The 26,457-nt window shown below is 36.7% G+C and overlaps 2 protein-coding genes across 2 annotated transcripts in view; one reads left to right on the top strand and one right to left on the bottom strand.

Moving 5' to 3' along the window:
* The window catches only part of glrx3 (glutaredoxin 3), an 85,653-nt gene extending 82,297 nt beyond the window's left edge, over positions 1-3,356 (bottom strand). The window contains exon 1 of the mRNA XM_028795317.2: positions 3,225-3,356. Coding sequence (XP_028651150.2) covers positions 3,225-3,328 — 104 coding nt within the window. The 5' untranslated portion in view covers positions 3,329-3,356. The remainder of the gene's footprint in view (positions 1-3,224) is intronic.
* Positions 3,357-4,220: 864 nt separating this feature from the next.
* On the top strand, positions 4,221-19,882 carry si:ch211-221j21.3 (uncharacterized). The gene is made up of 4 exons (XM_051922994.1): positions 4,221-5,257; positions 7,972-8,124; positions 9,298-9,351; positions 16,980-19,882. Exons 1-4 carry the CDS (start codon positions 5,189-5,191, stop codon positions 17,007-17,009), a joined length of 306 nt encoding a protein of 101 aa, XP_051778954.1. The 5' UTR covers positions 4,221-5,188; the 3' UTR covers positions 17,010-19,882.
* Positions 19,883-26,457: the final 6,575 nt, after the last annotated feature.

Genomic DNA, 26,457 nt, shown 5'->3' with positions numbered 1-26,457 from the left:
AAATACAGTTGACAGTTAACACTTAAATAGTTGACAGGGAACAACATTTTAAAGCCCAATTAACCTTTGGATCCTGACCCCCACATGTCAATGGGTCCCCACTGTACTGCATGACTGCCAATGTTAAGACTCTCCTTTGGATGTGGCACATAAAACAGAATGCATACAAAACCTTAGATCTTCCATCCAAAAAAGGCAGGAAGACACGCAATCAGGTCCAAGCAATTACCGTTAAAATTTACCAAATAAGCATCTTGCTTTCAGACAACAAAACCATTGACCAGTGCCATGCAGTAAATTAGACTAGAAATTGTTTTAATATCAGAAAATTATTTATAAATGCCAAAACAAATCTTGAGTAGGTACACGCTGGCCTGTTCCTATGATGCTCATAAGAAGCTAAAACATTTATTCTGGGATTGATAGAAACAGACTGACTGCCACAATCTGTGCATTAAAGTGTTTGCAGAATAGGTAGCAGAGAAAGAGTAAAAATGGAGGTCATTTACCCACAGGGAGCTAGTACTATTAAAGCAACACTCATCTGGAAGAAAGTTTGTGTCCATCCAGAAAACAAAGTCAGAAGTTCAGAATGATCTTTTACACACAAGTATGTAAAATAATTAATGTTTAGTACAATTGTGAAGACTACTGCTGCTACTCCCTTCCTCCTCATCAGGAGGCTATCAAAAATAATTACAGATCCAAAAGAAAAAAATCCTCAAGCAAGCATGCAACTATGAGGGGGAGTCAAGAAAGTTAGAAAATGGGATTTATTAGAAATTGAGGACAAGACAAAACCTTTTATTCTGCTGGAATCCAGGCACTTCCAGGCAGGTGGTGCTAGTCTTTTGGGAAGGGTTGAGATTGCATCGAGAAATGACTATCAGTTTTGTTAAGATTTGTTCCATTTTCTAATAAATCCCATTTTCTAAATTTAGATTGACTCCCCCTTGTATTTTATGCCTACTGTGAACAAAAACTTGAATGTTCATATAAAGATTTCCACAAGAGGTATTATGGTTACCAACTGAGCTTCTAATTTTGACAACAATGCTTTTTTTTTTTTTTTTTAATAACACATACTTCTCTGTAAATATTCCAATGTGGTTAAAAATGACAAATTCTACGTACACTGTATATGTTCCTGTATGATATATGTAGTGTGCAAGCAGACATTCACATGCTGTTTTCATTAATAATTAATGATTCATACATTTGGGTCAAATCACTTCTATTAAACAAAAACTACACATTTTGGTACACTCTCCATAAAATTTTCACTTTTACTAATGACAAAAAAGAAACACTGACTTTTCATATGAGGACTAAGTATTTATTTTATCCTTGTGTGTCTCTGTAATTTAAAAAGTATCTACAAATTTGCAGCGAAAAATGTTTAAAATAATTCTAAATCAACTGAGCATCTAGTTTTAGAAACTGTTGACCCAAACTCATTTCTCACTGTAGTAATCTATGGTCCTGCAAAATTAATTACATATTGCTTGTTCTGTGTACTATGCTAGGTGATTTTAACATCAATGTGAGCATTAAAGGTGTGCTTATGAATAGTTTTTTTTTTTTGTTTGTAGTGTACTTGACTTTTCAATATATTACTTTTCCACACTGTCCCATGAACATACACATATTGTACATACAACTGGTATTGCTTTACAACATAATTATACAAGGCATACAGAATGGCCTATAACACATTGCTACCTGTGTCTGCTGATAAGTAATGAACAACTATAACTTCCCGGTACATAAAACTGTATACTTCACAAAGCCAGCTAATTCAATACAGAATTGCATCTGTAATGGAATATAACAAGCTATTTATAACATATATAATGTTTGTTTTAAAAACGTAACACATGCAACAGTAAGCACTAAAGTATAAACTATCATTTGTAAGTTAGCACAGAACCAGATTTGGCCTGCTTATTGAACTGTTTATTCAGAGGGGTCAGGCTCAGATCCTGGAGAATCGAAGTGGCTGCAGGTTTTCGCTCCAATCACTTTCTTAATTAGTAAACAAGTACTGCTGCTACTGGAATCTCAGGTCTTATAAGGCAGGGGTATAAAATGTAAGATAACACAAAAGGACTATGTTCTGTTAACAGCAGTAAATGACTAATAATTAAGAAAGTAAATTAGAAAAAGAAAAAAAAAAAAAACTTCCAGCCAGTGCAGCTCTCTTATATCCATGGATTGTATTAAACACAGAAATAATTAATTACAAAAACAAAAAGCAGCTTCTTCACAATAAAGGAATCGTTGCATTAGGCAGTGGGGCAGAATTTTATCTATAAAAAGTAAGATTTAAAATATATATATATATATATATATACTATCTCTGTTACATAAACAAATACTGCATTTATGATAGATTTTTGATCGATTTGACCGAAAACCCTGGAGAGGGAGATACTTAAGTGTTTTTTAGCATTGTTCACAATTGCCATCATACAATGCAACGTAAAGAGATTCGTATCATATGCATCCATTAAAAAAGAAACAACAAAATGGAATAGCTGCCAAGTAGAAGCAGCGATGGGTCTAGAAGATTCTGACCTATTGACAGTTATGAACGGTATGTACATTTTCTTAGTGTTCTTGTTTTTATCTAATCGTTCCATTTTTCATTCCTGCGTCACGAAGAAACTTATGACAGCAGCCGTGAGCGCCAACCAATCGCCGAGTCAGGGCGATTTAAAATTATAAATTAATCAAACAAATAATCTTGTTCTGAAACCTTGAAAAAACATGAAAAACAGAACTCGCCACACTGACGGCGACTGGAAAATCTAACCCAGATCACAGGAATTGTACGGCAACAACGCCATTGAATTTTAGTTATTGAAATGCCGACATCAATGTATTCTAGGTGTACTACTCTGTATTTAGTTCATGATTCCGAAAACAAAACCCTAATGATTAAAGCTTTAATAGCCAAATATATAACTTTTGGACCAGTACGGTAAACAGAAAACATGCATATACTGAGGTCAACTGTATTCTCAAAATGTAAAATAAATACACTACATTTTCAAAGTGAATTTATTATTTTTGTTTCCTGGAATTAACCAGTACACATTTTAGCTTCAATGCGGCTATTCGCCTTATATACTACAGATGCATGACTTATACTTCTCAAATAATATTTCCAATAGCTATTACACATTAAATTTGTTTATTTTTTCTTTCAATACAAAACATACTTGCCGGCCGCCTGTTGTAGTTCTAAAAATTGCTGAATAGATTTCGCTTCCACCAAGTTCGCCATGCTGGGAACAGACCTGAGTAATCGAAGAAAAAAAATCATACGATCCCAGCGTGCATTGGGAAAAGGAGTATGCAATGAGCTTTTCTCGTGAAAGTCAAACTTTAAGAACATGTGGATCACATTAGTTTTTATCGTGTTTTCATTTATAATTAAAAATCATGTATATTTAACATTGCTTGAATATTAAATTACATTTTTAAGTTGACATCTCTTGATCAAATAATACCTTCTCTTTAGAAAATCGTTGGGCAGAAAGACCCAGGGGTGAGTCGTTCGTAGAGCTTGTTTGATTTTACTGGGGTCGTCTGGCTAGTGGTCCTAGCTAGTTGAATCAACTTGTGTAGGTGCAAGACAAGACAAGGACAGGGCAACCGCATTCCTTTTAGGTCTTATTGGCAGGATATGATTTGGTTTCCTCGGTGCAGTTGATTTGGAGTTTGCTGTTATTTAAAATGATTTGCAAAACAGCTGATTTTATTCGGGGATGAAAAAATCTCAAGTGCGAGATAACATGAAGTACGGAAAACGTGCAATCTACAGCTGCTAGGCTGATGTCTTTCGATTCATAACACTCCTTAAGTATGTTGCTGTAGTTGTATTAAATCTGGGTTTTGCACTTGCGAATGTGGCATATTTGTTCTTTCTTTTACTTCAGCTGTCACCGACACCTCCACCAGGGGATTGCTGTGCTTGAGCGGTGCCGAAGCAACGCCTGCTGCCTGGTGCTAGCAAACCGCTACAGCAGCCCCGTTTCGGCTAGCGCTTCTGTCATTTTAACAAAAGCATGAAGTTTGGATCGACAATTCTAATTCTACGAAAAGGCAGTCCTACCAGTATGAGCTAGGAATGACAAACGTCGAACGAGAGACGGAGACATGGCTATTACACTGTGCAAGTGTTTATTTAAGCTTAGTAGTATTAGTAGTAAAAATATTAGTGGTAATAGTACAGTATTCCTGAATCACACTAAAATTTAAATATTGCGTATCGAATAAGTAATTATAAACTAACATTTCACAAAGCAGTTTATAAATATACACATTCATTTTACAATTTGTATACATTCATTTTACAATTTGTGGATGGCTACCGATCCAGGCAGGATCTGGTACGTGGCAGGAACCAATCCTGGACGGTGGGCCAGATCAGCTCATGGCCTAGTTACGTACGTATCATCACACACTAACATGGGGAAATATTACAGTTAACCCAATATGTTTTTTTAATGTGGGAGGAGTACAACAAGGAATACGTATTCCACTAAGACCGTCGATGTACACTCTATTTAGCGAGAGCGATGTTGCTTAAACTTCTCGCATTTACCTCTGTTTTGTACCGTTACGGTATATTGGGAGAACAAACGATGTTTTCAGGGTAAGGTAAAAACACATGATTAAAAATCAACCTTAAGATTTCGGTAACAACTTCATTAAATATTGTAATTTACAATATGATTTCATTTAGCGCTCCTAAAAGCGAAATTAAAACTGTCCGCCAGTCCTTATAATGGCGATTTGACGTATGCGACGTGCTATTACCAGAGAGACGTAGTAACGTATTCTTTCATTGGTTGCTACTGCCGGTGAGCTGCGTGAGCGCGATAATAAGTAGTTCTTAAAGGAACGTGAGTTAAATAATTCTGAGAGTATTAACTTTCACAGAAAAAAAATGAGCGCGATAATAAGTAGTTCTTAAAGGAACGTGAGTTAAATAATTCTGAGAGTATTAACTTTCACAGAAAAAAAAAAGAAGATTGACATACTTGATTTAGAATACTTTAAAGTTATGTCAAAACTGTCAGCTAGCTTTTTCTTCGTTTAGGTAACAAGGAAAGGAAATTATTGAATCTATTTAAATTAGCTTTTCGCTTTCTTTAAATTATCAGTTATTGTTGTTTATATGTTTGCGCTTCAAAATAAAAGACGCCATGAAGTTGAGGAAACGTCGGCAGAGATTAACCAACCAACAGTGAGTACATACAATGTAGAATACTATATTTTTATAACGAGGAAACACGAGATTAATGTGGAATGTTAACTTTTTTTGTCTCTAATTCTCTCAGTTAGAGGTCTACTTTTAAAATGATAAACTTCGTATAATTTATCGTGTAGTCCTTTTGTGACACTGCACTCAATGTTTCATTTAACCTTCTTTTCGTGTGTTCATTAAAACTTAAATAGTTGAATCATTGACCATGATTATACGATTGGCTAGTTTAGTTTAAATCACCCTTACAGCATATTTTAATCGTAGAATAGGTTTCCTTGTGGCTACGAACGGTCTCTTTCATACTTCTCACTCTGTGGTGGTGCACTAATGCAACTAGTTGTAGCCTACCTAATGGCTCCCTATTTTTCTTCGGTTCTGAACTTGGCACCGTGCACGAGGCTTACTTGGAATGGAAACTAATTATAGAATAGCACGTTGGCACAGTTAAAAATATGACGATATCCACCCTTAAGGAGCAAGGCATACCTGCCTTATTTTTGTATCATTGCCTATGTCTGGTCTTTAATTGGCCAGATTTTTGGGTTGTTGGACGTGGGTAATGTTTTAGTAGCCCTAAAATGTTAACACTTCTCGGCAGCTTTTGTTTATTATCATATATGGGACTTTAATGTATCAGACTATTTGGAAAATTAACAACGTCATATTTTAGTCAATACATGTAAGGTACGGTTTTGACAAAGTGATGTGTTAAATATTTGACAGGTACTATTTTCAAGCATGCTCATTGTCCACAGTTTTTAAAAAAAAAAAAAAAAAAAAACACACCAGAAGAATAGCAGACTTGCAAATATTTTGTTAAACCTTATTTTTCCTCTGTCCAACCTGAAATGGGGAAAAGCGGCCGCTGAAATGTGGAGGCATGTCATTTATATCATATTTTAAATAACTAGATAGATACTTTATTAATCCCAAGGGGAAATTCACATACTCCAGCTGCACCTTACTGATACAAGAAACAATATTAAATTAAAGATTGATAATAATGCAGGGAAAAAACAGACAAAATTGAGGCGGAGTAGTGGCTCTGAGGTTAAGGATCTGCGCTGGCATCCAGAAGGTTGCTGGTTCAAATCCCTGTCACTGCCAAAAGAGATCCTACTCTGCTGGGCCCTTGAGCAAGACCCTTAACCTGTAATTGCTCCAGGGGCGCTGTACAATGGCTGACCCTGCGCTCTGACCGCAAGGGGTATGCGAAAACTAACAAATTCCTAACACAAGAAATTGTATAAGGCGAAATAAAGAACAAAAAAAATATATATCTTTGTATAATGGTTAATGTTTAACCCCCCCACCCCCCCGGGTGGAATTGAAGAGTCGCATAGTTTTGGGGAGGAACGATCTTCTCAGTCTATCAGTGGAGCAGGACAGTGACAGCAGCTGTTCTTCTGTCTGGAGATGACACTGTTTAGTGGATGCAGTGGATTTTCCATAATTGATAGGAGCCTGCTGAGCGCTCGTCGCTCTGCCACAGATGTCAAACTGTCCAGCTCCATTCCAACAATAGAGCCTGCCTTCCTCACCAGTTTGTCCAGGCGTGAGGCGTCTTTCTTCTTAATGCTGCCTCCCCAGCACACCACAGCGTAGAAGAGGGTGCTCGCCACAACCGTCTGATAGAACATCTGCAGCATCTTATTGCAGATGTTGAAGGATGCCAGCCTTCTAAGGAAGTATAACCTGCTCTGTCCTTTCTTACACAGAGCATCAGTATTGGCAGTCCAGTCTAATTTATCATCCAGCTGCACTCCCAGGTATTTATAGGTCTGCACCATCTGCACACAGTCACCTCTGTTGATCATGGGGTCCATGAGGGGTCTGGGCCTCCTAAAATCCACCACCAGCTCCTTGGTTTTGCTGGTGTTCAGGTGTAGGTGGTTTGAGTCGCACCATTTAACAAAGTCATTGATTAGGTCCCTATACTCCTCCTCCTGCCCACTCCTGATGCAGCCCACGATAGCAGTGTCATCAGCGAACATTTGCATGTGGCAGGAATCCAAGTTGTATTGGAAGTCTGATGTATATAGGCTGAACAGGACCGGAGAAAGTACAGTCCCCTGTGGCGCTCCTGTGCTGCTGACCACAATGTCAGATGTGCAGTTCCCAAGACGCACATACTGAGGTCTGTCTTTAAGATAGTCTACGATCCATGCCACTAGGTATGAATCTACTCCCATCTCTGTCAGCTTGTCCCTAAGGAGCAGAGGTTGGATTGTGTTGAAGGCGCTAGAGAAGTCTAGAAACATAATTCTTACAGCACCACTGCCTCTGTCCAAGTGGGAGAGGGATCAATGTAGCATATAGATGATGGCATCCTCTGCTCCCACCTTCTCCTGATATGCAAACTGCAGAGGGTCGAGGGCGTGTTGAACCTGTGGTCTCGGGTGGTGAAGCAGCAGCCTCTCCATGGTCTTCATCACATGTGATGTCAGAACAACAGGCCAGAAGTCATTCAGCTCACTAGGACGTGATACCTTTGGGACTGGGGTGATGCAAGATGTTTTCCAAAGCCTCGGGACTCTCCCCTGTTCCAGGCTCAGGTTGAAGATGCGCTGTAGAGGACCCCCCAGCTCCGATGCACAGACCTGCAGCATGAACTATATGAATATATTGTACATGTTTTCTCTAATGTATAGCTTAAAGTTCTAATTTAACAATTTGTTTAATTCCTTTTTCAGAAACGAGTCTGTATTGATTTTGGAAACGCAGGTGGTATTCAGGTTCAGGAATACCCAATGGAAACCTGGGACATGCAAGAAAGTGTTCAAAACATGGCTCATCCGGGCAATATAGTTTCACCAAGTTTCACACTTAATTCTTATCCTTATATGGTATGAATATTTTTCATCCTTCTGAAAGGTTGCTTATTAGTTATCATGCATTTTCAGACCAATTCAAATTTGGATTAAGTTATTAGTGTATTTTAATAAAATAGTCATGGTAATAATTGCTTCATTTTATTTAATGCATTTTTTATGTATTTTGTACAAGTATTGTTAGAGTATTATGATTAGGTTTTTTTAACCCTGACATTCAACTTTAGTTTTGTATTTAAATTTGTGACTCCCCCCCCCCCCCCCCCTCATTTATTACTCGGGTGACTTTTACTCAGTAGGATTTGGTGTTTTCCAGTAAGTTCATCAATTTCAAAATTTATAAGCACTGTTGGAATAATTAAAAATACAACTGATCTGAAATTATTAGATCAGTTGATATGCCATCTCTGTCTTTAAAGACCTAAAGAATGTTAATTGTTTTAAATTTGCTTATGTTCTCTAGTAATTTTTGTGTTCTTGAATGGTTTTTTACATAGACTGGGCCCTGCTCGCTTCGTTTGCTAACCCTACCGGCCTACGCTACGCGCCAGCTACTTTGCGTTTCTGCCACTCGCGTATGTGGATTTCACTTTCACCAAACAACAAATATTTTAATTCCCGCAGATATGCCTCTTCATTGGGAAGGAACATTACTTTTCCCTGATAGCAACACGAATTAGACAATCTATAAGTCTCTGAAATCTGAACAATATATTCGATCTCTTTTTGCTGTTCCGTTATTTCACTGAGTAATAATTTCCGTTTGCGCTAATGCGATCTTTCCTATAATTTTTTTGAGACTTTCAAATTTTAGTACTTTCATTATCTCTGACCTGCTCTGCATGTATACCATGCCAATGTTTTTGACTTCTTTACAATGTTCTATTTTGTCATCTACTCTTTATCTTTTATTTCTGGCCCCGGGCATGGTAAATCTCTTGGCACAAAGTCTTGTCTCGCAGGACATGAAAGTATCTCTCTGAAAAAGTCACATCTCGTCCAAGGCTTGTCTCATCTCAGGATTTTTTTATTATAATAAAGAGATAGGACAGGGCAAAAAGTATTACCAATACTTGAAGCACTGAGAAATTATTGAAGTCTTTTCTGTTTTGGTTTTATTTAGACCTTTTTAAACTACTGCAAGTTGAAAGTTTCAGCCTTTATCAATGTTATTTTATTCCAACCCAGGCCAGTAGAAATTCAAACTCTGGACCTTGTCTCCGATGTCTTGCAGGAGAATCTGTGAGTATTAGTAAAATTTAATGATTTTTTCCCCTCTTCGAATATTGGTTATTCATAGTCATAGTAAACTGTAAAGGAATGTCCATGTATAATTGTTACTGTTGAAGTAATGATGGATCACTGCAAGAATAAGCCTAAAATTCAAGGGCTGTTAATTTCATTTTCTTTACACATACTATACATACTGTAGCAGTGCCTTATCTTTCATTTTTACCTTGTCTACTGTTTTTACTTTTGCTTCATAATAGAAGAGTAATTATTACCCAGTGTTTGGTCTTCAAGATTATTGAATACTTGGAACCAAATACAATCATGTAGTTTTACCATAATTACTGTATATCTGAAAGTTCTCAAGTAATTTGGTTTATATTGTTTTAAAACTTAAAAAAAAAAAATGAGTGAAGTGCGGTGACCCAAATATTTGGTTAATCTGCCTTGTTAAAAGTTGGAACTAAACAAGCTTTACAGACCAACCAGCACAGAGTTAAGGACCTACTGTAGTTAGTTTGGGTTTAGTAAGTCTGAATAAGCTGTTGCTAAGTTTTATGATTATGCTTTTGCGGAGCAAAGGTTAGGGTTAAAAGTTCTTTTTAACAGTGAACTTTGCCTAGTAGTTAGCAGTGTTTTGAGTTTAGAGGTTTATGATGAATAGCTGAAGAGCTTTGAAGTGGGTTTCCAAATGAACAGGAGGACTGAGTAGTGTAATTATTTTGATTTGAAACTAACCATTGTATTTTTGAACAATTATGATGATTTTTTGAGACTGTATTGTAATTTAATTTAATAAAGTTGTGTTAATTGATCTAAGTGATAACAGAGTAACAAACTATAAACATACTTGGCTCTTTTAATTATGTTGCTTAATATGTTTTTATTATGGCATTCCTTATGCTAGTGTTTCTTGCAATGAACTTCACTGTCTTTAACGGCCTATTCTTGCATTGTATGTGAAGGAAATGGGACAGACCCTAGCTCTCCCACATTCTACAATTGGATTATGGTGGTTCATTAAAACGGATGGATGGATGGATATTTCAGTACATACAAGACAAAGATAACATCTTTTTTTTTTTTTATCTGTTTGAAACATGCACAACTCAAGTGAAATAAAATTAGAGTACAGTGATCCCTCGCTATATCGCGCTTCGCCTTTCGTGGCTTCACTCCATCGCGGATTTTATATGTAAGCATATTTAAATATATATCGCGGATTTTTCGCTGCTTCGCGGGTTTCTGCGGACAATGGGTCTTTTAATTTCTGGTACATGCTTCCTCAGTTGGTTTGCCCAGTTGATTTCATACAAGGGACGCTATTGGCAGATGGCTGAGAAGCTACCCAACTTACTTTCTCTCTCTCTCTCTCTCTCTTGCGCTGACGTAGGGGGGTGTGAGCAGGGGGGCTGTGTGCAGCTGCTTCCTGAAGGACATGCTGCACGGTGCTTCGCATACTTAAAAGCTCAAAGGGCACGTATTGATTTTTGACTTTGTTTTTCTGTGGCTCTCTCTCTCTCTCTCTCTTCCTGCTCCTGACAGAGGGGGTATGAGCTGCCGCCTTCAACAGCTTTGTACCGGCGGTGCTTCGCATACTTAAAAGCCAAAAAGCCCTATTGATTTTTTTTTTGACTGCTTGCTTTGCACTCCTTTGAAAAGGAAGATATGTTTGCATTCTTTTAATTGTGAGACAGAACTGTCATCTCTGTCTTGTCATGGAGCACAGTTTAAACTTTTGAAAAAGAGACGAATGTTTGTTTGCAGTGTTTGAATAACGTTCCTGTCTCTCTACAACCTCCTGTGTTTCTGCGCAAATCTGTGACCCAAGCATGACATTCTAAAAATAACCATATAAACATATGGTTTCTACTTCGCGGATTTTCCTATTTCGCGGGTGGCTCTGGAACGCAACCCCCACGATGGAGGAGGGATTACTGTAACTGGAATTTCAGAAATTTATTTTTTTCTTTATTCATAAACCTCCAATAAAGCATAGTTGATCCAGGATTAACAACTTGGTCTGTGCTAAATTGTTCATTTTTTTTGTTATGAGAGTAATTTTCACCAAGATGAGAGTATGTAATTAAGAAGTTATATTTTACCATAATATAAACTTAGATTTAAGTTTGGGTGTAAAAATAACCTGCAGTTCCGATGTTGAGAGAACTATGGATTTCTTTTTTACTTGCATTCCTTGAGACAATGACTATCCTCTAATATTTATTCCAAATCAGAAATTGCAACCAAGTGGTCCCCAATGTCAGACATGTGAAAAAGAAAAAAAAATATGCACATACAAAAAGCGAGTATCATTTAAAACGACCTGTAGTTTTTGTATGAGCAAACTGGACCTGAGTTGCCAGCTTGGTAGTAGTTCATGCTGTAGCCTCTGTGTTGCATATAGTAGGTCTCCTGAGAAAGTTCATTTGCTGCCTAGCCTCTCTCCTCAGAATTTTGAGAGTGCTTTTATCCTTGGAGATGGTGGTCATGACAGATAAAATCAAACATGCAAAGTGCTATATGGTCTGTAAGAAGAGGAAGTTGTACATGAAGACAAGTAATACAGTTCAGAAAGAGCATTGTTCCCACTGTTGGCTTGCGACATAGCAACAGTTCTTTCTAGCAGAAAAAAAAATATGGTCATTAGTATTTTTCTTTGGCCAGATGGAAGTGGGGCAGAGAGACTGAGAGGGGTGGGAGCAGTCCTTCACAATGCTATAGGCCTCACAGATGTAATACTTTATAAAGAGGTCTTTAATGGAGGGCAGAGAGGACCCATTGATGCTTTCTGCTGTGTGCACTATCTTTTGTAAGAACCTATGATCAAAGACGCTGCAGTACCCAAATCAGACAGTGATGCAGCAGGTCATAACACTCTTGATGCAAAGCATAGCATGTAGTGAGAATATTGGGGTGGGGGGGGGGGGTTATTGAGAGGGGTTGATTTATTTTTGGGTTAGGCGTGCCTTCTTCATCTACCAAAGGAAGTGGATACACCACTGTGCCATTTTGGCTCGGGAGGTGGTGTTCATTGACCAAGTAAGATCAGGTGCACACAAAGGAATGTTATGTTCTTGACCAATTTCAATACCGAGCCTTCAATGGGCAGTGGTGTGTGGACACCATGAGCCTTCCTGAAATCAACAATCCTTTCATTTTTTTCTCTTAATGTGGATGGACAGTCCACCAATAATTGTATTTGCATTCTGTAATCTGTCTCATCCCCCTTGCTGAAGAGACTAGCCACTGTGGTGTCCTCCACAAACTTAATGATGATTAATAACAGATGTGGGAAATAGTCTAAAGATATGAAAAGTCAAGTATACCTATCTAAAATCATCCATCCATCCATTTTCCAACCCACTGAATCCGAACACAGGGTCACGGGGGTCTGCTGGAGCCAATCCCAGCCAACACAGGGCACAAGGCAGGGAACCAATCCTGGGCAGGGTGCCAACCCACCGCAGGAAACACACAAACACACCAAGCACACACTAGGGCCAATTTAGAATTGCCAATCCACCTAACCGGCATGTCTTTGGACTGTGGGAGGAAACCGGAGCGCCCGGAGGAAACCCACGCAGACACGGGGAGAACATGCAAACTCCACGCAGGGCGGACCCGGGAAGCGAACCCGGGTCCCCAGATCTCCCAACTGCGAGGCAGCAGCGCTACCCACTGCGCCACCGTGCCGCCTTATCTAAAATCATGCTGGTATTTACTATGTAATGTGATGATAGCAATGCAACAGTATTGAAATCTTGCAGGCTAGAGACATTATTGCAACATAAAGGAAGTACAGTGGAACCTCAGTTCACGAACATAATTCATTCCAAAACTCTGGTCGTAAACCAAAGCAATTTCCCCCATAGGATTGTATGTAAATACAATTAATCCGTTCCAGACCATATGAACTGCATGTAAATATATATATTTTTTTTAAGTTTTTAAGCACAAATATAGTTAAACCATAGAATGCACAGCGTAATAGTAAACTAAATGTAAAAACATTGAATGATACTGAGAGAACCTTGAACAACAGAAAAAACTTAACACTGCAGTAGTTCGCGCTATAGCGCTACCAACCACTGGCTAAAAACACTTTTTTTTTTTTTTTTAATGAGTTTTAAGCACAGGGAAAAAAATGAACATTTGAAAAAATCCGTAATTTAATAAACCACCAAGAAACTACCTTATGCGTCCAGCTCTCTCTTGCGCGCTGCCTGTGTGTGTGCGTCTGTCTCTCTCTCGCAGTGCCTGTGTGTGTGTGTCGCGCTCACTCGTTCTCTCTTGCTCGCTGCACAGGAAATGCACAGGGAGAGACTGAACATGTTCAAACAGAAAGGGAAACTGGCTTGTTCGTATACAGAGTGTGTGGTCGTGAACCGAGGCAAATGTTTGGCGAATGTTTTGGTCGTAAACCGATTTGTACGTGTACCGAGACGTTCGTGAACCGAGGTTCCACTGTATGTTATATCAAATCATACCTTAAATTGATCATTTTTACTTCTTGTTCCAAGAAAGTGCTTGCCATATTGTCTTAAATGACAATTGGTAAAACGTTCTCATGAGGCGACCTAGCTTAAGCATATCCTTGGGGATTTCCTTGTTTCCTTCAAGAGTTTCACCATGGTGTGTGCAATATGGATCTAGTTTATATGGTATGGCGTTGGTAACAGCAGTCATTACATATCAGCAATTTATTGAAGTCTTGATTTATAGTGTTTCCATGCTGGATAGCTGATCACAGTTGATAAGGCAGTGAAGTTTTCTATGAAAGGCATTCAAAGACTTTAAAATCCTGTCTCTGTGATATATGTTATTCAGAACTATTATGTGGACAAAATAATCGAGTGAATTTAAAGCCTTGTAATAGAATTACCATATATGCAATTATAAAATAATAAATTGTGTACAGATTAGGGACATTTTACTTAAAAATCTTTCCAACATGTAATCGCTTCCTTGTTTTTAATTCTTTTTTTCTGTGTCTCAGACATCAAAAAAGCAAGGGCCAGCGATACCTGTAGGTAAGGTACTAGAACACAGTCTGGGACATAAAATAAATAGAATATTAAATTTTATAACTTTATTTTTTGACAAGAACTACTACTTCTACAGAGTTATACTTTGTCATTGTTGAAATGTACAGGAAGTGTATTGTGCAGTGTATTTATGTCACGTGGACACTTGAGCAAGTATAACTGACCATAACTAAATTATTGTCATGTCAGGGGCTCTGTGCATCTGAGAACATATAAGTACTTTAATGCAAATTTACATGCATCTTGCTCTGTTTTATTAAATCACTGCAGAATCTGTATTTCAGTTCTGTTTCACATTCCTAATTAGACAAACAGTACTTCCACGTATTTGTTTAGGCCAGTGGTTATCAGACTTGGTCCTACATGGTATCCACATTTTTGTTACAGTCAACATCTGTTTTTAATTTGACTCCTGACCTAATTAAATAAGCTGTCATTTCCCAGTTTTTGTTTTTTGGAATCAATGTAGAAATTACAAAATAAGTTTGATAACTTTTTATTAGAATGTACCTGGTAGGTGTGTGTGTGTGTTTCCAACATTTTTATGATTTTCATTATGATTTTCCAAGTGTTCGGACTGGCACAGTGGTAGCACTGATGCCTCGCAGTAAGGAGATCATGGGTTCATGCCCTGGGTCCTCCCAGCATGGAGAGCACTTTGAGTAGTGAGAAAAGTGCTACATAAATGTAAAAAATTATCATTATTTTATCCATTATTTACTAGTGAGCTTACTTTAGTGGATGTGACATTGGTAGTTGCCACCATTCAGCCGAGTCCTCTGCTTGTTGTTTGTTGTCATTATTGGGACACAATTAAGAGAGCAAACTACATTGAAAAAGGCAAATAAATATAAAAACAACAAAAGGGAGCTGAGCATTAAAAGCTATAGCAAAAACACAAATGTTTATAAACGTTTTCTAAATGTAAAAATCATGCATCTGTGCTTTTCTGAATAAAGTAAGAGAAGAGGGGAAAAAATTCAGCTGATTAGATCAATTAGAGATAGATAGATATTTACTGATTGTGAAACTGGTTGTGGGGGGGGGGACCTGCAGCCACATGCTGTTCCCAGGACTTCGTTTGAGAATTACTTGTTTAGGTTAATTGTGTCTGAATATAGGCAGGATGTGGAAAACCTCTATTTTTATGTATTATGAAGACTTTTTTTTATGAAATAGAACTAGCTGTTTTACGCAACTTTGGCCAGGAAATTTTCTAAGTCAATGGGCTTCACTTATAGTGTCATTGTTAATCACATGTATTGGCAGTACTCCGGCCTACTATTATTCGTTCGTTTCAGCTGCTTACAGTTGAACAAGCTACGTACATTCCTTGGTGGTTTTGATGTGAAGAAGACTCTGTATTAAAGCAGTATTCAATAATAATACAAAGGTGATTTAACACTAGAATTACCAGAGCCTACGAAAAAACTCATAAACCTGGCCCACCTTAAATACCTTCGCACCTCTCCGTCAGTGTCTTTTGTTTTGTAAATTTGGCGATAAGCCCAAGCAGCCTGCTATACCATCCCCCACCGCTGCAGAACAGGCAAGAAGTTCTTCCAGTTCAAGCCTTGATTAGCTCTGGCCATATGAATGTCCCACTTGCTAGAGCTTTATTAATGACAAACATCAATAAATAAAAAATCTTTGTTTTTTAAATTTCAATTAAATCCATCAAGCCATTTTTGAGATTTTGGGTATTTAGTTTTTCTAGTGTGTGAGGTGTTTTTTTTTTTTTGTAAATCCCCTTAATATTGATAAACTGTATGTCCTTTGTTAGTGGTTACTTACTGCTGTAGATTTAGCATTTTAGCTAAACAGGAAAGTGTTTTTGTTGACGAGTCAGTTAGTCAGTGAACTTTGTCTTTTATATATGTGTTTTTTGTCTGATTTTTAAGTTATGGTAGTCACTAAAATATCCCCATTATTAAATTTTACACTGTATTTGTTTTTGTTTGAGCCTTGTGGAATTTTTAAACACCATTAATGTTTTAAATATTTAGTGTTTTAACTAGTTTATGTATTGATGAATAGTTGAAAGTTTAGACTTTCACAGGCTACTTAAAAAGCATGCTATACTGCCATCGATGGGGGATGCTGGTAGAAAGGTCACATGGTCAAAATGGGAATAAGATATAAGGAAATGGCAAAATAAAAGTCTGAAAAAGGCCTAAAAGGAAGGTCTAAAAACTAACGGAGTAATCAATCCCTATATGCAAACCAGAATTCATCGTCTAAATAAAACACAGTCATTATTGAAATGATCTAATATATGAGTTGAATAATGACAGAGGAAAAACTGATTACTGGTGTCCTTAACAGCCAAAATGCTATCTAAATGTGTGCTTTGTTGAAGGGTAATTTGTATAATCATCCCATTTTTAAGCACAACATACCATTTTGTAAAATGACTAGATTATACTGTAAGTATACCTTGTATGCATTTTATGTAAAAATGTGTATATTTTGTATCGTTTTTACTTCTTCTTTGAGTTGTACACTTTTTTTCCTGTAACATTTTCACATCTCTTATTTGATTTCATTTTAATGAAAAATGTATGACAAAATATTTTTTTTTCTTCATTTCAGGGTCACATTAACCACTTAATGAAGATCTGACTGGTTTCTGGTGTTCATTCATTCACAATGCTGTTGCAGTATTGGCTGTTGGGAGAATCTGTAGTTTGTTTTTTCCATATAAAGTCAATGAAATTAGCTTTTTTTTTTAATATTTTGAAATATTTTGCAACAAGGATATGAAATTAACAGCACCATAAAAAATAACTATAATAACTTGCATTTTTATATATATATAATATATACACACACAATTTATTGTTTGTTTAGAGCCCGATACATTTTTATACATCGGTTTTAATTTTTTATAGAGATGTTTGCAAAAAAGATAATGCATATATGGTGTATGTGCTGGACAGATTGTTTTGACTTTGGGGAAAGAAAAAAAATGTCCACAAGTGTCAAAGACATTTGCTTTTGAAAAACATTGTTTCGTTTAGTAAGGGTGAAGTCATCAGTCAGCAGAATCCACTTTTTTTGTGTGTGTTATTGTTTAAAAACGGCAACATGCTAACCTTGGTTTTCAGATTTATTTCCATTATATAAATGAATATATTGTATATAAAATGTACACTGCAAGATAATGTGCCTTGTGGTTATAAGACCTGTGTTTTTTGGCTATTACTTAACTTACACACTAGATGCAGTGTGTATTAAAAAAAATGTACTCATTAAGTATTTTACACTAAATTCACCTTCAGCTGTGGGTATGCAGTTTTGTTGTTTTGTTTATATAAAAAAAAAAAAAAAACTTCAAATGTGATTGTTGAAAGAGGAAAAGAAGAATGAAAGTAGGGGGTGTGAGCTTATATAAAAAAAGATGCTGTCAAATATATCCACAGCTCGTAGTGCTGCCAAGCACTCAGGAGGCCATCTCCTTAACTTGTGCTGCAATGCCGAACTTGCTGGCTGTGCAGTGCAATGAAGTAATTTTTTTTTTTTTTTTTTTTACCCCCAAGTGCAGAATTTCTATTTTTCCTTGCTTTTCACTTCTGGAATATAACATTAATTGTATACTTGCTAATAAAGCCATTAACTGCAGCATTATACCTAATACATTGATGTAAACAGTTATAAATAAAAGTGCACTTCAGGGTTTAAAATAAAGTGGTAGGCATTCATAAGCAGCACAATTAATAACATAATAAGCTAATGTGATATAAAAGTGGCCTAAACACTGCAGGAATGGTTGGTTGTGTTCAGTACTTATCCCATTTTATATTAAAAAAAAAAAAAGGCAAAGTTTTTGGAGATGAAATTAGTTGTTTTTTTTGTACAGATATTTGACTAACCTTTTGAGTAAGACTTTTTGATATGTAAATACAAAATTTGTTGAGAATATCCATCTTAAATAATCACTAGTTTTAAGCTGGTTTTCTGTGTTTAAATGCCATTTGTAAGTAAATGTGCCAAGTTTTGATTGTTTAATACATTTGCAAATATTATATGAAATATCCCTGCTAAGATAATTATATAACCTCATTTAAAATTATAAGCAATATAACATGTATTTTGTAGTACTAAAACATTTGCTTATTCAGTGTTATATACTTTAATATACAAGGTGGACTTGTGTAAGCAGCTGCAATAAAAGTACACATACCCAGTCTGGTTTAAAAATAATAAGCTCCCTGATGTCAAAGATTATGTTCATTGAATATGTAGATATGTTATTCATTTATATTGATTACATGTATAAAATGAGTCCTTAGTCCCAGACCTTAAGGTAAATCATTTACTCTGGTTTTAACAATAGCGAGATAGATAGTTAATTTGTTTCCAGCAACATAACTTTGGATTGGGTTTTAAATGCACAATGTGGCCATTTTTGAACATTTTGACAGACTAAAAAGAAAAATTGGGACTTTAAAAATCATAATATAAACCCAAGAAATATCTTTATTTTTCCAATTTAAAATTTGAACAAATGTGTAAAAAAAAAAAAAAAAAGTTTTTACGGCTAATATTACATTTTGTGTTTTAAAATATAGACTGTTAATATCTTAATTTAAAATATTTTAATTATGGTTTATGTGACATCTTTGCATATTTTAGAACCTATTTTACATGAATGCTTCGCTAAACTTATTCTATTCTGCTCAATTCATTATGATTATCCTCACTGATGAATAATACTTTGTATTTTCTTGTTTACATAAAATCATAATTAGTAAATTTACTCTGGCTAAGCAGGTTCTGAAAATATGGGTGAGTTTTTTTTTTTTTTTGTGTTTTCTCTTACAGTTGTTATACTTTTTTTCTCTCTGAAATAAATTAACTGGGAATTTAGCTTTAACATTTTAGTGGTTGTAAATTTGGTAAGCGAATATTATTAACAAAAGCTGTAAAATTTAGTTGGTTGTAATTTTTTTTTTTTTTTTACATATTTTTAATCTGGTGTCAAGAAATGTATGAAAAATTGAGATTCAGTGGTGAAAGGGGCCCCTAGAATTCAGTTCGTTTGATAATGGTGAACTTTTCTTCAAAACAGAGCATTTTTTTGACTTGGAAAAACTTGCAGACATTGTAATCATTAAACAGATTTTACCAAACATATGAATTTAAGTTTAAACTGTAATAAATTTACAATATAAGAAGTTTTAAAATTTATTAAAATTGAAATGTATGAAAGTTAAAAATGTATGCATTCATTATATCTAATATACAGTATTGCTTAGGATACAGGCAGTTATGTCATGTTTGAGACCAGTTTTCTGGATCAGTCAAATAAGTGGCTGAATTTGTTTTTGATTATTGTATGGAGTTTTTAAAATGTCTGCAACTTAACATATTATTTAAACCAATGTTTTGTTTTGCTCAGGTTTTTTATTAGAAAGATAATACAATTCTATACTTTTTATATAGTTAAGAGTAACAGGTTTGAGTGTTTTGAAATAAAAGTGACATGAAATTTGTCTTTTTGCCTTCCTTTGTGTATCATGCATTTCAGACGACTTCTACTAATTTATGCTCAGTGGCCCTCACCATTACTTTCCCACATTACAGTCTTTCTCTTTGTATACACAAGACTAAAATGGTGTGATACTTCAGGCAGATCTGTGATGGTATTCTACAGTCACTCTCTTTTCCCCCTCTACTGCAAGTTAGTGCCATTCTGGTCTGCTAGATAGAAGTGAAACACAACAAAGAGAAACTATTATGGTACTTAAACCAAACCTTTAAACAACACAACATAATGCGTTGTATAATGTTATCCAGATCTCACTTTCACCGTGCTTTTGAAACTTTCTCATGTTTTTTCTTGATGTGCAGGGCTGTTGTAAAATATCAGTTTGTTAAATTTTTTTCTCATCTCTCTTGGGGTTAATGTTTTGTTTGTAAGAAATTTGTTTAAATGTCTCTTTCGTTGGGTTTCAATTTTTTTTTTTTTCTTCTTCTTGAGTAAAGTTTATTACTGTATTATAATGTTTATTTACCACATTACCATTTTGTGTTTCCGTTGCTTATGCCTCCCCAGGTTGCAGGGATGCAGCCATGTGTGGCACAACATTTGGCATCATTATAGTGACCTTTTATATACCAGTATGATGCAGCTTGTGTATCTGTGTTTTGGATTAAGATCCATAAAAAAAAAAAAAAATTAACTTTTGGTCTGATTTTCATTTTTATGGTGTTCTGAATCTTGTTCTTTTTGACTGAGTTTGTTTTGCGTTTTGACTACATAGTTCAGTTCATCTTCCTTGTTACAATTCTTTTATTGTTTGTGACTAATTCCCCCAGTCCTGCTACTGTCTTTCTTTCTGTCAACCTCAATTCAGTACAACAGGGAGATGGTAGATTGACTTCCTTTCATGGTTTTCATTGATTATTGGTTGCAAGCAAGAGTGTTTCCATTCACTCACTCGGGTGCCTGTTACATAATAGAATGTAAGCTATTCTAAATTTATATCTCTAGTATTTTGAGTCTTAAGTAGTCAAATTAATTTATAAATGTGCTTTTATGGTGCTGTTAGTTTCTGCTCTCTTCCTGATATTTTTATGTTTATGACAATGAATAGTTTCAGATCTTTTAGACAAGATACTAGATAAATGAAACCAGAGTAAAGATAACGGTTTCTAAATTGCTACATAATATACTAGGCGCCCAACCCGCAGTTGCGGCCTGATAGGCTGCCTCACTTGTGGCCAAAATCATGAAATTCTATAAATATGTAAAAGAAAAATTAATTATTATTTAATCGAGTAAAAATCATGAAATAAGAATAAAATATTTACTCTTACAGATTGGAGTATTCCCGTTAAACTGAGCTCCACTATGCTTGATGAGTATTTATAAGAGAATGGATCGTTTATTTATTAATTTTAACTGACATAGATTAAAAGAAAACTTTTTTTTAAAAAATGACATTTAAATGACAGGAAAATTTACCTTGAAAACTAAAGTGGTACGCAATGGGTCATCGTAAGTCGACCTTCAGCTAACTAAATCACCTAAATACAAACGACTTTCTTGATATTTTAGTTTATAATTTAAAAACTGAATATGAATCTGAAAATCTAACAGCATCACATTAAAGTTCGATAAATTCTGAAAGAAATTATACCAAACAAAGTCAGACAAAATCGTTGCACTTTTAGGCTTAGGAGAAAGAGTAAATTTAAGTAATACAATAAGTACCTGTATGAAAAAGTAATTGCCCTCTTAGTTGCTTGCTTAAGCTACTGGTGAAAGGTAATTGATAATTAGCATTCAATGACCGATCACAGCCAGACCTGATTGCATCCAGCAGTGTTAAATCTAAGTCTCACCATATGCTGATCCCTACTACAAGTATGCAGCACTCACAGTGGGCCTCATATATAACGCCATGTGTAGAATTCACACTAAAACATGGTGCATGGACAAAACCAGATGTCCATATGCACAAAAAAATTCAGATATATAAAACTGCGTTAGCTTAGTTCCACACACTTCCCCTTTCTAAATCCCAATCAATGTGAATTTTAACCCGCATGCACTCGCCTACAGACCCACCCTGACTCCTCCAAGAATTTTGCATATTTGAATATGCAAATCAATATAACTAGCCCCTTCCATTCACTGTTTTTTAAAAGACAATGGCAAAAGCACCTGTAAAGAAGAATTTCAGTGAATGTGAAATGGAGGTTCAGCTGAGTGAACTGGAGGCAAGGAAAAATGCCTTCTGCCTCCCACAAGATATGCACAACCCTGGATGGAATAAATTATTGCATCAGTACTGTGTCCATTAAATGTACCAATCCCCAATTCCTGTCCTTCTGTTTTCTTTCTCCGTATAACCAATTGCCACATATTAAGCGTCTATAATAAATGTAAAACTGTAAGCTTGGAATGCTGATACTTTTAAAGATTTTCATTATGCATGTTTAATTATTCCAACCATCCATCCATGTAGCAATTTCTCGGATGGGTTTTTTCTGTTTTCGCAACTTAAGGATGGCTTCTTTCATCTGCATGGAGAACTCCTTTGACCGCATGTTGTCTGTTCACAGCAAAATCTTCCACATGCAAGCACCACACCTCAAATCAACTCCAGGCCTTAATTGATAATGACATAACGACGGACTTGCCCACACCTGCCCATGAAATAGCCTTTGAGTCGATTGTCCAATTACTTTTGAGCCCCTGAAATGAAGGATTGTGTTTAGAAAAATGCTTCAGTTGCCTCAAATTTTTTGTTCACCCCACTGAATTAAAGCAGAAAGTCTGCACTTCAACTGCATCTGAGTTGTTTCATTTGAAATTCATTGTGGTAATGTACAGAACCAAAATTAGAAAAAAGTTGTCTCTGTACAAATATTTATGGACCTAACTGTAGATTCCACAAAGTAATATCAACTTGAGATTTGATGGTTCAAAAAGTCCTACTCCCTACCTACCACACTAATTTATTCCATGTGTCCATTGAGTTTTGTGCAAAGGAAAAATGTTCTAATGTTTTGTAAAATTTACCTTTTCTTGTTAAAGAAATTATTTTAAAGCAATATCTGGGATTTTCTGTATTAATTTCCATTTGTCATGTAACCTTCTAATCTCCATTTGTTTAAATTGAAAATGTTCAATCTTTCTTCATTCCTCTCAGTCCTGGAATCATTTTTCTCTGGACTTTATATACAGCTGCTATGTCTTTTTTGTAGTATGGAGTACAGTAATCCCTCCTACATCGCGGGGGTTGCGTTCCAGAACCCCCGGCGAAAGGTGAAAATCCGCGAAGTAGAAACCATATGTTCATATGCTTCTTTTTATATATTTTAAGCCCTTATAAACTCTCCCACACTATTATAAACATTTCCCGCACAATTATACAGCATAAACCCTTTGTATTCTCTTAGATATTAGGTAAGATTCGTTGAAATTATGTATGTAAACACAGTTTATATACAGTAAAACCTAAATATTATTTTAAAGATATCGAGCGTCTCCGATATCACATATGTTACAGCCATTATGACAGACAGGCCACTAGCAATAAATACGTACAATGCAAGAAAAATTGTGTACAGTGACTCTAAACTATGTACATGTAATAAGTACTGAACGTAGATAATTAATTATGGTTACTCACCAACAATGACACGACGACTTGTCCGATAACGATGAGTTTAATTTTACTGCACAACAAAGGAGAGCGTTACAGCTCTTCTAAAGGAGCCTCTTCAGGCAACTGTGCAGCACCGCCATCATTCTTCTTCCATCAGTCTTCAATCCAAATCCCTAAAGCAGATTCCATCCAGACTACTGCCTTATCACGTCCACTTGTAACTCGTTTTGCGCCCTGGTTAAAGAACACTGCGGCTGTAGATCTTACATGCTTTTCATCCATCCATCCATTTTCCAACCCGCTGAATCCGAACACAGGGTCACGGGGGTCTGCTGGAGCCAATCCCAGCCAACACAGGGCACAAGGCAGGAAACAATCCTGGGCAGGGTGCCAACCCACCGCAGGACACACACTAGGGCCAATTTAGAATCGCCAATCCACCTAACCTGCATGTCTTTGGACTGTGGGAGGAAACCGGAGCGCCCGGAGGAAACCCACGCAGACACGGGGAGAACATGCAAACTCCACGCAGGGAGGACCCGGGAAGCGAACCCAGGTCCCCAGATCACCCAACTGCGAGGCGGCAGCGCTACCCACTGCGCCACCGTGCCGCCCTATATGCTTTTCCTCCTTTTTAAATAAAAAGAATCATGGACTCATTGATGCCGTAATGGTGTCCTGCAACGGTGTAGCTGTTCCCTTCCTTCAACATATCCAAAACTTTTACCTTTTCTGCAATCATTTGCATCTTCTGTTGGCGCTTGGACACGGCCCCTGAAGCAGGAGCACGTTAATGCTGAATGAGTGAGATGAGACTTCCTGGTTAATGCAGCACTCCATCGCTGAGCCAATCAGCACACAGGAACTTTAACTGTGTGCTCTGATTAGGTAGCTTCTCAGTCATCCGCCAATAGCGTCCCTTGTATGAAATCAACTGGGCAGACCAACGGAGGAAGCATGTACCAGAAGTCAAAAGACCCATTGTCCGCAGAAACCCGCGAAGCAGCGAAAAATCCGAGTTATATATTTAGATATGCTTACATATAAAATCCGCGATAGAGTGAAGCCGCGAAAGTCAAAGCGCAATATAGCAAGGGATTACTGTACAAACCTATACACAATACTGCAGGTGAGAAGAGACTATATAGAAGAGCTACTATGACACAAATCGCTTAAAAACGTGATGCTTGCCATATGAGGAAGGTATCAGAACACATAGTGCATAGCAGCTTGCTGTGTATCGGGCTGCATAGCAGCAGACCAGTGTCAGACTACCTAAACTGACCCTTGTCCACCACCAGTTGGGTAGTGAGCATCAGATCATGGGGCAATGGAAGAAGGTGGCATGGTGTGATGAATCAAATTTTTTTTTTTTTTTAAAGATCATGAGGTATGTGTTACATCTACCTGGGAAAGAGATGTCAGGATAATGCACTGTAGGAAGAAGGCAAGCCAAGGAAGACCGTGTGATTCTCTGGGCAATATTCTGCTGGGAAACCTTGGGTCCTGGCATTCATGTAACTTTGACTCATACAACCTACCTAAAGATTGTTGCAGACCAATTACATACCTTCAGAGTTTTTCCCTGATGGCAAGATAATGCACCCTGCCACACTGCAAAAATTGTTCAGGAATGGTTTGAGGAACACAGTAACAGTTCATAGTATTGAATTTGCCTGCAAACTCTCCAGATTTCAATCCAATCGGCCATCTGATGGATATGCAATTTACAGAGCTTAAACGATCTGCTCCTAACGTCTTGGCCAGATATCACAGGACTTTCATAGGTCTTGTAGAGTTCATGCGTTAGTTATGTCAGAGATTTTTTGGTGGCACAAAGGTGACCTACACAATATTATACAGGTGATCTTGATGTTATGGCTGATCGGTGTATAACTTCACATCCTATTTGCCTTCTTGATCAGTTGTGTACACTGCCTCCATGTATATAGTGATAGTTCTACTGTGATTTCTAGATCATTCTCATAAGGTGTACTTTCAGGTAAGTTCACTGTTTGCAAAAAAGACAGCTATGGAGGGAGCTCAACTAACTACAGCTGCTTACAAACAAAAAGAACTTGTTTTCTTAGGATCTCCTGTTCAGTTCAAAGAAACTTGATTTCTTCTTAGTACATCTTGGTTGTTGTAACTTTGTACCATCACCCACTAACATCAAAATTGAGGTTGTTGTCAACAGCACTTTGAGTTTTTCAATTATTATAACTAGCACTCTCGAGATTTTTTTAAACCACTTAAAAAAACATTGCTAGAGTGTGAACCCCCCCAACCTGCCCCCTATGTAGAAATAATTTGTCATGCCTTTATCATTTCTTGAGTAGAATACGGGTAATGGTCTCCCTTCTCTTAACTATCAAGTGATTAAAAATGCTTCCGCAAGTGTTCTTTCTAACAAGGACAAAACATAATGACTACATCATTTCACAGTGTGCCATACCTCCTGTTATCATTGATAATGATAGCTACCAGTCAGACTATTCTGATCCTCTGACAAACTCATTTTGCAGCTACTGGTGAATGTTCATTTAGCATTGCGGCCTCTGCACTCTGCAACTTTCTCCCTGCATATGTTCATAAAGTTTCATTAGTATACTCATTAAAGTCTTAAAAACATATCTTTTTGCTTTCATTTTAATGTTTTACCTCAAAGTGTATTTGATAACTTGATTCATCTGCAAAAATAGTACTGATCCTGTTTCAGTTATTGTATATTGTTATTTTATGTACACCAGTCTGTCATTCAATTAATCTTTTCTGGACCACCACCACTTGATCAAGGCACCATGCATTCCCTACAATGATGGATTGAAGACCAGATGTCCACATGACCGTCATCATCCAATTCTTCTATGTGAACCCTGAAAACCATGAGGACTGATTTAGATAATTTATGTTAGTTAGAATGCCCAGTGGGGCTGGACGGTCTCATG

Source organism: Erpetoichthys calabaricus, chromosome 2, assembly GCF_900747795.2.
Source record: "Erpetoichthys calabaricus chromosome 2, fErpCal1.3, whole genome shotgun sequence".
NCBI classification, from domain to species: domain Eukaryota; kingdom Metazoa; phylum Chordata; class Cladistia; order Polypteriformes; family Polypteridae; genus Erpetoichthys; species Erpetoichthys calabaricus.
Note: the sequence above shows the minus strand (reverse complement) of the source record. Positions and strands in the feature narration are given on the sequence as shown.

What these genes read in the sequence shown, in the direction of transcription:
- si:ch211-221j21.3 (XM_051922994.1), top strand. Translation starts at nt 5,189, where the DNA reads ATGTTTGCGCTTCAAAATAAAAGACGCCATGAAGTTGAGGAAACGTCG. An exon ending in TTAATTCTTATCCTTATATG is followed by an intron (nt 8,125 to 9,297) that starts GTATGAATATTT and finishes ATTCCAACCCAG; the next exon opens with GCCAGTAGAAATTCAAACTC. An exon ending in GATGTCTTGCAGGAGAATCT is followed by an intron (nt 9,352 to 16,979) that starts GTGAGTATTAGT and finishes TCTTCATTTCAG; the next exon opens with GGTCACATTAACCACTTAAT.